Raw genomic sequence first — 16,333 nt, 5'->3', positions numbered from 1 at the left:
GTGCACGCACACCTGCCCCCATAATGCAATGCACGTGACACCCTGTGCTCCCCTGCCCCCCTGCGCATGCACGCGGGACCCCTCCACGCTCCCCCTGCTGGCTGGCAGGAGGCGCACATTCATGTGCAGTGATACTGAGCTGGGGCAACAGCTCGTGCGCCATAGGTTTGCCATCACAGATATAGGCTATCCTCTCAGGACAGCCTTTCATTTTTACCGCTGAAGATGGTAAAAGCCAGTCAGCTTCTTAAGAACCCACATCAGAAGTCACCAAAACGCAAGATTAACATCAACAGATATGAGGAGGATGAAACGATTAACTTATCATCCTCCTTTATTATGGAAGAACCCAGAGAGGCGATAAGGAAGAGTAGGCCACAGAAAGCTGCTGGTTTGGACAACATCCTTCTTGAACAGATAAAAGCAATCTGGACTGAAAGCAAGATAGTGGCTACTAGAAATGTTTAATGGATGCTTGGAACAGTGTAGAACAGGAGTGTCCAACCTTGGCAACTTTAAGACTTGTGAACTTCAACTCCCAGAATTCCTCAGCCAGCTTTGCTGGCTGAGGAATTCTGGGAGTTGAAATCCACAAGTCTTAAAGTTGCCAAGGTTGGACACCCCTGGTGTAGAAGATTCCTAGTGTCTGGCGAAAGGCTAAAACTGCCTAATGTAGCAGTTTTAAAATCAGGTAAAGATGCCAATACTCCTAAGAACTACCATCCAATTTGTTTCTTGTGCCATACCTACAACCTTGTTGAAAGAATGATACAATGAGAACCGACTCTTCTCATACCGCAACAGGCTGAATTTTGCCCTGAAAAAAGTTGTATCGCACAGATCTGAATTTAAACCCAGTATATCGAAGATAGTTTCCAAAAGGGCAATGTAACAGGAACTGTATTCATAGACCTCCCGGCCGCGGGATACCATCAATCTTAGAAGATGGAAGCCGAAAGTTTATAATATGACTAAAGATTTAAAACTTACAAATATCACCAGGAATCTGCTTTAGAACTATATGTTTTTGTGGAGTTCCAGGGAAGGCAAAGTAGATGGAGGAATCAAAGGAGCGGCTTGCCACAGGATAGTATAACTGGCTCAAACTCTTTTTAATATTTACACCAGAGGTCCCTAGCCCACAGCCCACTACCAGGCCGTGGCCAGTTCGGAACCAGGCAGTGGAAAGTGTTGGGCGAGTGCACCTGCACAGCTGCCCTTTGCAAGTGGCAGGCCCTTGCGTGAGGTGTGTGCTTGTGCTCACATGCAAAGCTCTGCTCACACATGGTCTCACTGCCTGCACAACATCATTCCCTTCCCCCTCCCCGGGTTGCCAAGCTGAAAAGGCTGGGGACTGCTGATTTACACCAAGGATCAGCCGCTCCCTGAAAAAGTATTAACAACTGTATGTATGCTGATGATTGAGCAGTGGCTGTACAGGGAGAAACTTTTGAGGAGGCTGAACAACAAAGCTGGATCGATACTATTGTGATAACCAGTTAAACCAAATCCAACAAAAACTCAGGTATGTGCGTTTCATCTTCGCAATAAACAGGCTGCTAGGAAGCTGCATATTATATGGAAAGGGACGTTACAGGAGCATTGCTACAGCCCTAAGTATTTAGGAGTCACTCTAGACAGGGCCCTAATCAGGGGTAGGATATGACAGGGTTAACTACCAGTTTGGAATTTACGAGCTTCACTGCACGCTGGGAAGGTGCGCCTCTGTAAATCATCAGCAGCAGTCTGCGTTCAGAGAAGCAGCCTTTGAAACAGCCCTCTTTTCCTGGTTTTTTAACAGCAGCTGTGCCTCGTTCGGCAGCTGAAGTTGAAAAATCAGGAAATAAAGATCAGGTAAGAGCCCGGATGAACGGATGAGCAAAAACATCAGCAGACATAGAACCGGTTCTATGTCTGCTGCTCTTCAGAGCTACCAATTCTACAGAGGTGGACAGAACTGGTAGAAACCCACCTCTGGCCCTAATGTATAAGCAGCAAAATAATATCCTCAGGAAATTAATGAGCTCTACGTGGGGTGCCAAACTAAGCTAGGACAATAGCTCTGGCTCTTTGATATTCAGCAGAATGCGCCTGCCCAGTCTGGTGTAAATCAGCACATGCTGGGAAAGGAGATATTGCTCTGAATGAAGCTAGCAGAATTATTACTTGATGCCTTAAATCTACCCTACTAGATAAGATCTACCACCTAGTGGCATTGCCCTACCTGCTGTTCACAGAGAAGAAGCAGCCTACACAGAGAGAGGTTTAAATCAGGTATGTCTAGGCAACATCCTCTCTATGGCCTACAACCAGTTCATCAGAGATTAAAATCCAGGAAAAACTTCCTTAGGTCAATGGAAGACTTTGAAAGCAGAGTGACCCTATGGAAAGTAACGAAGAACCAACACTGGATGAAACCAGTGGCAAAGCTGGCACCTGGGTCTGATGAAAGCTGGGAAGTATGGAAATAGCTGAATAGACTCTGCACAGATCCAAGATCCAGAGACACCCTGAACAAATGGGGTTATCTGGTGTCTTTTGCCCTTTCCAATTGTGATGACATGCAAACAACAATATACGTGCTGTTTGTGTCCTGATCAGTGTACACTTGATGGAACACAATTGATGTTGTAGGCAATATTTGTTAACATGTACATATTTTACTCTTGTATTTTATATTTTAAATGTTATGTTGTATAGTATGCCTTATTTTAATTGTGATGCTTCTGACTCGAACAAACAATTTTTACCACATAGAACCTGGTGTAAATATCAGTAAAAGGGTGATTATGGTGGGGCACAATAGTTTCATGTTTAGTTCAGTGTGTATATCAGTAGTCGGATTCAAATATTTTTACTACCGGTTCAGTGGGTGTGGCTTGGTGGCCGTGCTTTGCACGCATGCACACACTCTATGTGTGTGTGTGTGTGTGTGTGACAAACGCGCACTTTGCGCAGGCGTAGAGGCATTTGAGTAGGCGTAGAGGCGTTCTAACTTGCCTCCTACAAGCCTGCATGATCCCGGTTGCTTCAGCAGCTGCCGCACAGCACTCTTCTGTGCCCCGCAAAGCAGCTGCACTTCAAATTCAGAGGATCAAGGTGAGTATGGGAGCCCGGGCAGGTGGGCCCAACAGCAGAGCGACGGTTCGGTCTCCACTGCTCATTGCTGCTACTGGCTCGGCAGAACTGGGCTGAACTGGTAGAATACCACCACTGGTGTATATCAACAAGGAAACACAAGGATCAGCATTTTCTAACTCCTTCTCTTGATATGTTGATCTACAGCTCAAATCATTCTAAACCAGTATGACTAGGGAGCTATAGGAATTCTAGTCCAACAGAACCTGAGGACATACAGTTCAAGAAAAAACTGTGATAGATACAAATGCAGGCAAAAAACAACAACACCCCACACAACAACATTACTTGTTTTCTTTTCTTTTAGCCAAAGTGATAGCTTGCAGCTTTTTCTCACAGTCTTCTTCTCCAGAAAATCTGGACTAGCAACATTATTAGGGAACATAATTGCCTCTATTAGAGAAACGCTTAATTGCACCCAAGGTACTCATTCAAATGCCACTTTAGCTTTCAAAACCAAACTTAAAGGAAGCAAACATCCAAAATACCAACATTAAATATGCAAAAAGAGTGTGGTTTTGGCTAAGTGTTTTTGCTAGGAGCTTAATGATACAACTTCTGCTGAACTTCAATACTGAATATATTTGTACAAAGAATTGAAAGAACAAAGTTGTCTAGGAGCTTAGACTAGCTCCATACACAAATACCCTTAATTCTTTTTAAAAGCACTTTACAGTATCAAGCATCTTGTGCATTAGGGGGGGGGGGGGCAGGAACACAGCAGCTCACCCAAAAGTAAAAGAAGAAAATTGAAAATTACAATGTCTGCCCTTCAACAAACATCCCTGTATTTTCAGGTTAAATATTTTCAAACAAGACTCTCCAACTGAATTTCTACAAATTGCAGTGCTAGAAAGAATCATGAAGGGGAGTCATAACTCCTTTGCATTGCTAGACACAGGTATGCAGAAGTTACATGTTTCAACGTTTATTTCACTGAGCAAAATACTTTTTTTTAGTAAGTTATTTAGACATAAGTCAATAGTAGGAAGCAAGTACAGAACATTTATGGTCTCCCTACCCATATTTTAAATGCTTCTGCTGATAAAATACCAATTATACATTTCCAAGACCTGTAGTTAGCCAGGACCTTTGCTCATTGCTCAGTGAATGATTTTGCTTATGAACAAACTGGTCAAAAAAGACCAAACAAGTTTTTATTACTAACCATTTGTATTTGTTTATTCATTCAGTTCAGGTTTGTCTTCTGTTGAAACTGCCCCTCTTTTCATTTGTTATAGTACAAACCAAACAAGTTTAAACAGTTAAGCAGGTTGAACTCCAATTCAAAGGAAAAGCCAAAATAAGATTTATACTGGAATGAGAATCTACAAAATAGGATTCAGTCAAACTCAATTTAAAGCATCAATCATAAACTTTAAGTGCTATGAATCACAAGTAACCTAGGAACTAGATAATTTAATATAAAATTATCTAGTACTATGCTTTTAATCTCTACATTTACTCATAATTAATTTATGCAACATTGCAACAAAGTCTTGTGCATATCTCTCTGTCTTACCAATGTCTCTTTCCTAACAATTAAAAAAGACAAAAGGCAAGAAAATACCAATCTATGTAAAAAATCTTCTAGCTGTATCATTAAATCATGGTGTATCAAGCACATGGTAGCTCTTTAAAACCTTAAGCTTTTAAAACTAAGAGAATGAGCAGCCAAACTGAAAATGAAATTCAAGTTAAGTAACTGGAAACTGATGTAAATTGGGACAAAAAAACTTAACTTCACCCAAATGCTGATTGGGGCCTGTACCATAATTTAGTAAGGATACAAGATAAAGTACAGGAAAGTATAAATGCCTTCCATTAGAAAAAAAAAATACTAGTAAATTGTGGGATTCTTTAGCTTAGGAAAAAAGGTAACTATAGTAGTACTTTATTATGTGTATAAAAATCTTGACTACCATGGAAGAGGTAGACAGGAAGAACACTTTCTTTCTCAAAATATTAGAACCAGAGGTCATTCAATGCAGGAGTTTTAGAATCGACAAAATGCTTCTTTAGAGTATATAACTAGTTGCGAAATTTATTACCACAAACATTTATTATCTACTTAATTAGACCAATATCCTGCTTTTATACAGGACACCATCCCTTATCTCTTCCCACAAAAACAGCCCTGTGAGATATGTGGGCTGAAAATTACTAAGTGAGCCAAGAACACAGGTCTCCAGCCACTCCTAGGCCCCTGCCTAAACCCCAACTTTACTTTGGCTTCAAATGGTAATCAACTTTTTGCTTTAATAAATAGCCCTATACCATTAGTCAGGTAAATCAAGGATTTATTGTAACAGCTTAGAAGAGTGTCCCCTACTTCAGTTCAACTACCTCAAAGGTTCCTAATTAGTCATTGTGCAAAAAAAAAATGTGGGCCAAGTAAAGCAAAAGGCCATTCCATCCATTTTTACACAAGGGTATTTTATATATTGGGCACGTGTTCAAGGGAACTGGAGTTGTATAAACATACTGTACATGTTTTGTTTTATAATATAGTAGAAGGAAATTTATCTAAGAATATCTGAACTTGGATAGGAATTAATCCCATTCAGCACCTGAAGTTACACTTCATGTTTTTTTTATGTGAAGGAAGGTTGCAGTTGGCAAGGTAATATAAAAACATGGCACTGCGACAGATTTTTCATATTAGTAGGGTCTAGATTCTCCATTTTTGCTAGGTTTCCATTGAGAAGGGTTGTGTAAAGCTGTCTTTAATATATTTTAGTTATACATACTATAGTTTTGTTTCCCAACTCAGTACAGTAGGACATCTAATTGTAGATTTTCTTGTCAAGTCTGTCAGAATTGGCTTTAGGAACTGAGAGAAATGGATTTAAGGATTACAGGTTACAAGTTCCTACATTAACTGAAGAGCACAGCTACATGGTAAAGAGAAATGTCTGAACTCCCAATTATTCCAAGGTAACTGGAATTATGTGCCCCCACCCTGTTTTTACCCTCCCCTTAGAAAATAACAGATCTTGAGAGTTTAGGGAAGTGAGGGTTATAATGATTAAATCACTTAGTACTATAGACATACTTGAACATTTCTTAATTTTATTAAATTTTGGAATACAAAAAAGCTACTGCTACCTTCAATGAGAATTACAGAAGGAATAATTGAATGAACCATTAAAAGTTAAAATTTGGTCCATGTGGCAAGTTACAAACCCAAAATATAACATATCACACATACGTGTGTGTGTGTTTTTTGGTGTTTGTGTGTGTTTGTGTGTGTACCTGGCCTTTAGTTTGCCTTATAGGCTTAATATAAAAAGCAAAGTTCAAGGCTGCATGAATGCAAATGCTAAAGGATACAGAAGACTTTGAAAAAAATATTTTTGAAAAAAATACAAAACACAGCTTTTATATTCCATTTTTATATTTTAAACAGTAAGTTTCTAGACCTTGTGATAAGATTTCTGAAATCTTTGCTTTTAATTGTTCTTTTCTCTTATTCTTGATCTACTAGAATTAGGTCAATATTTTTTTTAATTTTAAATGTAACTAAATATAAACATGGAATTAATAGGGGCTAGAGAATTTAACTTCTCATTAAGAAACTATTTCAACCTCCAAATGAAGGTTTTTTAAAAAAATACCAAACAAATAAGTAATATAATCATATCGCTTTTAACCTTAACTTGAAAACCACCAGTGCTGTGAAAAAAAAATCAGAGTATTCATTAATCCAAAATTATTAATGAGGAAGTCTATCATCAGCTTCGTTAAGGGGTTTCAAAAACGAAAACAACTTCGATAAATAGCATACCACGAAACACAATTCTTCAAAAAAACCCAACCCCATAATTATTCTTTGTGGAGGAAACAGTAACTTAAGCCAGGCAATATTTAACCACCAACACTAAAGCTCTCAAGTGCAGTTAGAAAACATAATGTTTAAGTGTCCTCCAAAATGAATGCAAAGCAGGAATAAAAAAAAAAAAAACAGGGTTTCCAAAGATAAATATTTTCATGATCTTTTATCAAATCTCTTTCAAAAAAAACATACCAGGTTTTAAGTGCCAAGAGCTAGTTTTAGAGAACAATGACACAAATCTATTGCATCACATTCTTTATCTTCAGTGTGGAATCTTTGCAACTTAAGTATACTTTCTACTTACAAATACAGATAGTCCTCAACTTACGACTACAATTGAGCCCCAAATTGTCGTTGCTAAGTGAGGCAGTTAAGTGAATTGCCTCAGTTGCTAAGTAAATCACCAGTTATTGAGCAAGTAATACGCTTGTTAAGTGAATCGGGCTTCTCCATTGGCTTATCAGAAGGTCGCAAAAGGGGATCACATGACCCTGGGGACACAGCAACTGTCATAAATGTGTGTTACCCAGTTGTCAAGTTTTTGCATTATGTTCACATGACTATGAGGATGCTGCGACGGTCGTGTGAAAAACGGTCCTAAGTCCCTTTTTCAGTGCCGTTTTAACTTCAAATGGTCACTAACGAACTGTTGTAAGTTGAGGATTACTTGTAGCTATTTTAAAGGGTAAATCTTCACACTACTCTGAATGTTAAAGACATTTCAAAAATAAGTTTATAGCTGTACTATATTTATCCCATGTTTAAAAAAATTATGCATACCCTCCATAGCTAAATTAAAACTTATTGCAATGAGTGCTATACAGACCATCAGCATTAATACATAATATAGAATTATGAGTGGTCTTTAAGGAGTAAAACTGCAAGGCCTAGGCTGAAAACATAAAACATTCACTGTTCAAACTGAGCACTTAAATGGCACTTAAATGATATGCCATCAACCACTCTCTTCAAAATTGATAGGTCCATAATAAAATGGGTGAGATCAAACATTCCTGAAATAAAGTTAATGTGATTAAACTTACTGAATATATGGGGAATGCTCTGTGTGCTTGTGTGCACCTTCAAGTCAGTGTTGTCTCCTAGCAACTGACTGAACTAGTTGCTGTGGTTTTCTTGGCAAGGCTTTTCTGAAATAATTTGCCATTGCCTGCTTCCTAGTACTGAGAGAGAGAGGGACTGGCCCAAGACCACCAGGCTGCTTTTTTTGACCCAGTTGGTTTCTTGGTGGGTAACCTAATGCTACAAACTATTACTGATGTTACAAATGACTATTGCACCAAACTGACTTTTCTACAAAGAGTAACTCACATTAAAAATAACAATTTGGTGGCAACTTCTACAGGCATACTGGGTCTTCGGCCAAGCCTTTGTGGATGGTACAGGGAAACTGGGAAACATTACACTTCGGAAAACTTTACAAGCCAACACTTTCCGGTTTCCAATTCTAATTACAAAGTTTTATAAAAATTAGAAGGCTGAGAATATTTTTTTTCTCAGTTTTACAATTTCTGTTTGTAGAATTCACCACAAATAAAAGTTGCTGGATTCCAAAACTGTATAGTTTTATGCATAACACACACACACAAAAAATCATAACTGAAACTCATAATGTAACACCTGTAATATAATGCAAGTTTCCTGAACCTCATATTCTCAATATAAATGGGTTTTCTCATAAAGTAATTGTTATCCAGGGTGGTCGGTTTAGGAAACTGCTATAAAGTAAGCAAGAAAAAGAATGAATGACAATACACTTCATCCCTACATTCACAGAAGCAACAGAACTAGTAGCCACATCCATGCAATTCATCCAAATAAGGGGAAAAAAAGTACACTGCAATGAAAAAAAATCCAAAATCATATATGCAGTAAAAATGAAAATCTCCTATAACTTTACATTTGCTTAATTGTGTGAATCTTTGACTATCTGCTTAATAAATATCAAATACTCTAATAAATACCATAAATTAAACAAGTCTCTTCCTGCCCATAACCCCATTTTGTTCTGCAAGGCAACTTTATTCTGTTATCTTCATCCATGCAAAGTCTGCAGCATAGTGGAAGGGTGCCTAGTTTTTCCACCAACCTTCTTCAAACATTTTCAATACAACAGTTTGACCTTCCGCAAACACCACACAATGATTTAAAAGCACATTCTGTACTACTTTCATGGGCCAGTCATTCCTTAGCATTAAGAGATGTTTCCAGACATTAGAAGTTTAATCTTAATTCTCTAGCATCAGCTTGAGTTCTAATTCAGCATCATAGAATAAAAACTTAGTAAGTCCAAAACTGTCCATCCAGAAATTGCCTTGAGATCAATGGCTCTTTTGACTCAATGTGCATGCATTATTCCCCTACTTCATTTGAATTATTTCTTGCATTTTCTTATCTTTTTGCCCACTGTGCGTGATCCTCAAATTACAAGACTTTACTTGTAAATGTTTACTCTTCTACCCACATAATTATTGAATAATTAGGGAATCAGTAATGCATAAACCATTTCAAATGAATTTTGGAAACTATGAATTCAAGGATTTCTAATGGTTTAATCATCTTGTGTTACACTATGCAATCATAAAGACCTGAAGAAAAAAAGACCTCATATTAATGAACATTTTGCAGAGCCAATCACTTGGCATATGGGAGAATACAACAATAAGACCCTATGGACATAATATATTTTACTCTTTGTTCTTCATTCAATCTTCTTTACTCTGATGACCCTGGTGTTATGATTTTGACTCCACGAGATTTGCCAGGTAGGAATTCTGAAAGTTGTTAATTCCAATACATTTGGAAGGTTACTAATTAAGAAAGGCTACAGCAGAAGACCCATTTTTTCAATTTCTCACATCCACCGTACACTCAAATCTTTTAAGAGATATTCACATATGGCATGCAAATGTGTAGAAGCTGCTGCCTTATGGCCTTATTCCATATAGCCGAATGTGTGTCACAATATTTCAGCCTTAAAATTCCTTCCCTATATTTTATCCAACTAGAAAGGTGCCTGACAGCTAGATTAGCAGATTCCAATCTAGCTCTCTTTGCAGGTTACTGCATTCAGTACCGAATAGTTTTTGAGGCTCCACATAAATTGGGGTTTGGCCACACAGTACACAAAGCTGCCATAACATACTGTATGTTGTCTCTCCATCAGATGATATTGATAGGAATCTAAACATGTATGAACATGTTTAAATTTTTTCTTTGAAGTGGCAAAATCTCACAGAATTACCCCAAGGTAAGCAAAGTGGGAAAATAATGGCACATTGCCACAAGTCCCTAGTTTAAAATGGTTCTGGGATCTATTACAGTAGCTTTTCTACATACAATACTGTACCTAGTTATGCTAAATGACTAATTCTTCACAGTTGCCATTCATAGCATGAATGACCATCTAAATCCAACTTGAACATTATTTCTCAGTAAAAAATAAAAATAAAACATATGTTTTAACGGATAATTCTTGGCAGACTTTTCTATAAAAAATACAGCAGCTATTACAGCAGATACATCTCTTCACTATACTTTTAAAAGTTCTGAGGGTAGCCCCCTTCAACTTTTGACAGATGCACGTAACCTTAAAAGAAAAATGTTTTAAAAACTGTTATGTGAAAAAGAATTAGAAAAGCAGGTTGTTTCTTCATGTCCAACCTTCAGTATACTTGTTCTTCATGTTCCAATTTATTCCTTCAGTAATGAAAACTTTGTTTCAGTAACAATTTAAAATGAATAATGTACATGGAAACCAACAACATGCACTATGAGAACATGCCACTTACCAGAGGCATTGGCTATGGTGAGAGGGAGCCCTTGCAGCTGATGAACTTGGATGCCAGATCCCAGGGCCCCAAGGTTGATGGTCTGAAGGCCCGGTACAGAGGATAGCTGAGCGGCATTTACAGTGACTGTGCCACTGGGTAGAGAGGCCGAAGCTATCGGTGTGAGTGTTGTGCTGGTGCTCCCCGTCTGCCCCAGGGACACCCCCTGCACGGGAGCCAAAGCGATTGTCTGAGCTTGCGGATTTTGGACCTGAAGGTTTTGAAGTTGAATAGTTTGCCAGCTGACTTGTCCATTTGGCCCTACAGTGGGCGTTCGAATGAAGATCGGACCAGTGTTGGGGAGGGCCTGGATCTGCAGGTTCTGCAGGGCATCTTGAGGAGCAAAGGTCTGGCCGCCTTGTCCTCCTTGAACAAGTTGAGGCTGCACTAGGATCTGCTGCTGCTGCTGCTGCTGCTGCTGGTTTTGATCAATATCTTTCTGTTGTCCTTGTTGGACTGCAACTTGCACAGCATCGGCATTCTGAGTGCTGTTTGTCCTCCCTGGCGCCTGCACCTGAACGTTTGTCCCCACACTGCCGCCAGTAGAAAAATTCATGATGCCCAAATTACTGGTGGTGGTAGTGGCACTGTAGTTGTTAGCATTGGTGAAAAAACAGGCGGTATTGCCTTGAGTCGCAGCCATACTTGAGGAACTGATTGACGTGACAGAAACTGTCTGAGCGCTATTCTCCGGAGAGCTAGAATTGCTTAGAGTAACTGACTGAGATGTGGGGGCCAAACTGGCAGCAATGCTGTTGACAGGCAATAAGGTGATATTGCCGTTCAAAGCCAGGGGGACGTTAGTGACATACTGGGTTTGCCCTGAGAGAGCATTTACTCCCTGAATGGGGACAGCCTGCTGCAGAAGATTTGGCATGGCAGCCAAGATATTGCCTGTGCCAGACCTGTTTGTAATGAGCTGTTGGTTAGTTCCTGGAATTATCTGCAGTTGGCCAGAGGCATCTTGCTGGACACTCACTTGAGTGGGAGCAGTGGTAAACTGCAACTGTTGCCCATCCACAGTTTGAAACTGGGGAATCACCTGATACTGAATATTCGGCAACATCCCTGATAAGCCCGTCAGAACTTGTTGGTTCTGCATATTTGGGGTGGCAGCAACCACATACTGCCCAGTGGTGGCAGCTCGGTTTTTGGATGATGAATCGTTGTCTTCATTGCCGCTATTCCCCAAATCTTTGGGAGAATCAGACGTTCCAGGAGCAGTGGAAATTATTTGCCAGCCATTTGCACTTTGGGAGATTTGAGTTGCAGCAGCAAGGTCCAGTTCACTTGAGCCTCCCTGTTGCCCCTGTAAACCATCAGAGTTCTCATTGGGAGATTCAATCCTGCTGCATGTGGCTGCTAGCAGGGCCAGAGGAGAAGGCTGAGACTCCTGTCAGGAAATAAAGAACAAGACAGGAGGAGTCAAGTATCTGGCCATCCCAGATGACAGTAGAAAACAACAGCAATTGGGAAGGAGCATAAGAAAGAAGGCAATTAACAGAAGATTTACCAATCTCCTAAAGCAGGGACTGTACACACTGGTCTAACCAACATAAGACATTAACAACCAACATCTAATAAAATAAGCATCCCGTCACTCAGGTTAGACTATTTTACTCAAAAATATTCACTTTGAACTTGCATTAAACAATTTTACGCTCCAACAGTATTTCATGAGGAAGTACAGAAATACTTCTAAAATTTTGATGAACCCTTAACCTCCAGATGTTGTGAATGCTTCAACACTGGAAGTTTTTAAGATGGGATTGGACAACCATTTGTCTGAAATGGTATAGTCTCCTGCCTGAGCAGGAGGTTGGACTAGAAGACCTCCAAGGTCCCTTCCAACTCTGTTACTCTGTTAACCTAACCTGTCTTAAATTTACTCATCCCCTAACTCAAGGACCATAAGATTATTATCACTTTTTCAACTGTGCTTTAACTATAGAGGATTGCAAAAATATTGAAGATTTTTTAAAACTGCAAAAATGAGCAATCAACCTTTTTCAAAGAAAAAGAAGAGAATGTTCCATCACCACCTATATTAAAAAACAAAGGTATCTTTCTACTGCAAATTGAGATATTTTATCCCCCAACCCATCTCTCCTTCTTAAAACTCTTACTTACCTGGGCCTCGCAGTTTCCTCCATCATTACTGCAGCCTTCATCCACCTTCTCAGTCTTGATAACAACCATGTCTTGTGAAATATCATGATCTGCGTGGAAATTAGAGGGTAAGAAAGAAAAAAAGAATACATGAGTTAAATAAATTATATAAAGCACGAGGAAGCAGAAAGGCTCACAGCTTATTTAGAAAAAATAGCATTAGATCATCCCATGCTATGTAGCATACAGGTAGTCCTCGATTTACAACAGTTCACTCAGTGTCCATTCAAAGTTACAGTGGCACTGAAGTGTCTTATGACCATTTTTCACACTTATGACCATTGCAACATCCCCATGGTCATGCAATTTACATTCAAATGCTTGACAACTGACTCACATTTATGATAGTTGCAGTATCCCAGGGTCATGTGATCACCCTTTGCAACCTTTTGACAAGTAAAGTCAATGGGGAAATTGGTTTCGCTTAACAGCCATGTTATTGATTGTACAACTTCAGTGATTCACTTAACAAACATGGCAAATGTGGCAAAACTCACTTAACAAATTTGTCACTTAGCAACATACATTTTGGGCTCAGTTGTGGATCATAAGTTGGGGGGATTGGGCAGCAAGAAATCTCCAGCATTTTTTATTTAAAAATACAGGTTTAAAATTGAAGGCCTTTAGCAGAAGTTAAATAAAGTGGCACACTTAACAGAAAGTAAAGCATTATGACTATAGATTATGCATTTAAGTGATATACTTTGGAATACACACGTACACACTGCATTTAGAATTGTCTTTAAAATAATCTAGCACCATAATGAACTAACCATAGTTAAAGTCCTTAAGAGGAAATGTGGTAAAGAGAACATAGAAATATAAAATGTCAATAAAGACAGTGTAATCTACTGAGCAATTCAAATGTAACTACAAAAATCCTATGCTCACATTTTTAATAAACAATAAACAAGCCATTTTACATGACTGTTTAAATAATGAGAAAGGATATGATATACTACTGTATTCTCCAATCTCTTTGAATAAAGGCCAAGATGCAAGTACAACGAATAACTATGATTAAAATTTAAAGAGCAACTTTGCATTAGCATCCCGAATAAACTGTATGCACTGCTCATCAACAAGGAAAACAAAGTGGGGCAGTGTGATCATGAAGAATTGTTGTCAACAATAAGTAAGAATAAAATACCGAGAAACAGAGGCTTTTATGACCAAATCAGATTTTACTATTAATTGCTACAGTACACATTCACAAACATTCATGAAAAGAAAACATCCCAGGAAAAGGTCAGCATCAAAATTGCTAGGTGGATATCTGTATTGTGTCATATTTACAGCCTTCTCCCTCACCCCACACTGCCTCAGCCACTTCCTCAAACCGATGATGCAAAAACCAACCTGATTTGAAGCCTGGTCAACGCATATTAAATAAATACCAGAGATCTGTTTACAGCTTTTTTTTTTTTTTTTTTGGCAGTCTCTCTTAACAAGGGTTTTTCTGAGGTAAAGGCGGCTACACTCATTTAAAAAAAAAAAAAAGAACCTATCTGTCATGAAAATACTCGTTTTCTCTGAAGAGTTGCTATTATTCCTTCACCCCCCCAAAAAAAAAACAGCTCCATTTTGGCTCCACTCTTCATGCAGAGCAGGGCAAGGCCTAGGACAGGGGCTTCTCTGGGTAAAAAGGCAGGTGCAAAACGCATCTCTGAAGGCTGGGAGGAAAAGGGGGAAGTAGTTGCATGAGTCACTCCCCAAACTTCTGACTCGCAGCTGGTTCGACAAGGAGTTCTGCACCCAGCGCACACAGAAGCAAAGCCTGCCAAACGTAACGATTTCCTACTTTAAAATTCCTCTCCCAACAAAGGGCTTTTTTTTTTTTTTAAGTGGCCCGGCATCCCACACGCCAATGTTAATAATAATAATGAAGGAGGAAGGGGAGACGACGACGACGACGCCTCCCTTTGCATCGGAATCTGAGAGAGGGAGAAAAGAGGCCTAGCCTAATCGTTGTGGAGTTGCCCCTGCGGGTTTGCATTTCTTTTTTCATTTCTTTCCCCTCCCCCACCACACACCCTTTTCCCCCTCCCCCCCCCCAAGAGCAGAAGCAAAGTTTCGACCGAAAGGCGGATTTCTTCATATTTTGGGCACGGTACCAAACAAGGCCTTATCGTTTCTCAGAAGTGCCTCCGGCCTTCCTGGGAAGCCAACGCAGGGCCTCTCCGGAACTGCAAGTTTGGCCCTTTCCCCCCTCCCCCTTTCAACCGGGAGAGAGGCACTTTGCACATGGCCCGAAGCCGCCTCTCTCCCTCCAAGGATTCAAGGCAGTGGGGGATGGGATGGCGGAATAGGAAGGGAGGGCACCATATACATACACACAGAGGCTTTTTAAACGTTTCCCTTGCTACTTTCTCTCCTCCTCCCTCCTTCTCCGGCCTCGCCTGCGTCTCCCTCCCAACCTCGGACAGCAGCAGCAGCAGCACCCGAGAGAGGTAGACGGAGGCTCCATCGGGCTCTGCTGCTTCTTTCCAGCGGAGAAATTCCAGCCCCCACCTGGTCCCGCCCGATCCTCCTCCTTCCTGAGGCAGCTTGCCCTCCCTTCCCATGGCCGCTTCCTCCACCCTCCATCGCAAGCCCCGCTCCCCTTCTCGGGGCCCCTCCCCCAAAAGGCTTCCCCTACCACGGCTCCTGTGGCTGGCTTCCCCTCCCCAGAATCGTTACCCCTCCCCGTTCGGATCTCCCCCCCGCCCGGGGGGCTGGTCTGGGCGGGGCGGGAAAAAGAGAAAGAAGGCGGCGCCCCCCGCCCGGCCACGATGGTCCCTTCCTTACCGCTCATGTTGCCTGACGGGGAAGGCGAACCTAAGTGGTGCCGGAGGGGTGGGCGGGGCGGGGGCAGCGAAGTCGGTGACGAGACAGCCTAACCCCACCGGTGACCGCCAAAGGGTTGGCGAAGGGAGGGAGCTGCGCCGACACGGCCCAAGCCCAGGGACACGCCTCCTGCCGCTCTGCCCAATCACGAAGCCTGAAGGAAACTCCGGAAGGCGGTACTAGCAGTGAATGACGTGTCCTCCGACTATTCAAGCAAAGCAAGGCGGGGTTTGCCGCGGGAATGATGGTGGGGAGGGGAGGGGGGGGAAGAAAATTGAAACAGATTACGAAGAGCTCGGTGGTGGCACTCCTTCCAGGAAACGCCTCTGGGTGAGGCTCCGCCCCCTGGAGAGAGGTGGAGCTTCGACCTAGCGTTCGAGTAAGACGGGCGAGGAAAGGACGAAGAGACAGGAGTAACTGACGTCGCGGTCTGCCAATCGGCTGTCGCGCGAAGTTTCGGAAGCTTCGCGCGTATGATGAAATCGTACCACTTGACTCGTGACCGACCAGCTTGTAA

The 16,333-nt window shown here is 41.0% G+C and overlaps 1 protein-coding gene across 5 annotated transcripts in view; it reads right to left on the bottom strand.

Annotated features, from left to right (window-relative positions):
* The window catches only part of SP1 (Sp1 transcription factor), a 34,611-nt gene extending 18,644 nt beyond the window's left edge, over positions 1 to 15,967 (bottom strand). For 2 of the 5 annotated variants that reach the window (XM_087956377.1, XM_087956379.1), the window contains exons 1-3: positions 15,326 to 15,581; positions 12,952 to 13,040; positions 10,783 to 12,214 (exon numbers count right to left, since the gene is read on the bottom strand). In XM_087956377.1, the coding sequence (XP_087812503.1) occupies positions 10,783 to 12,214; positions 12,952 to 13,040; positions 15,326 to 15,554 (1,750 nt within the window). In that variant the 5' untranslated portion in view covers positions 15,555 to 15,581. Of the gene's footprint in view, positions 1 to 10,782; positions 12,215 to 12,951; positions 13,041 to 15,325; positions 15,582 to 15,628; positions 15,676 to 15,777 lie in introns of those variants that run through there. The other 3 variants (XM_026677306.2, XM_087956378.1, XM_026677310.2) reach the window with 3 other exon arrangements.
* Between the last annotated feature and the right edge of the window lie 366 nt (positions 15,968 to 16,333).

The sequence above is a fragment of the Notechis scutatus genome, chromosome 2 (genome assembly GCF_049901735.1).
Source record: "Notechis scutatus isolate UNSWTSFEM ecotype Mainland chromosome 2, rNotScu1.2, whole genome shotgun sequence".
NCBI classification, from domain to species: domain Eukaryota; kingdom Metazoa; phylum Chordata; class Lepidosauria; order Squamata; family Elapidae; genus Notechis; species Notechis scutatus.
This window is presented reverse-complemented; position numbering and strand designations above follow the sequence as displayed.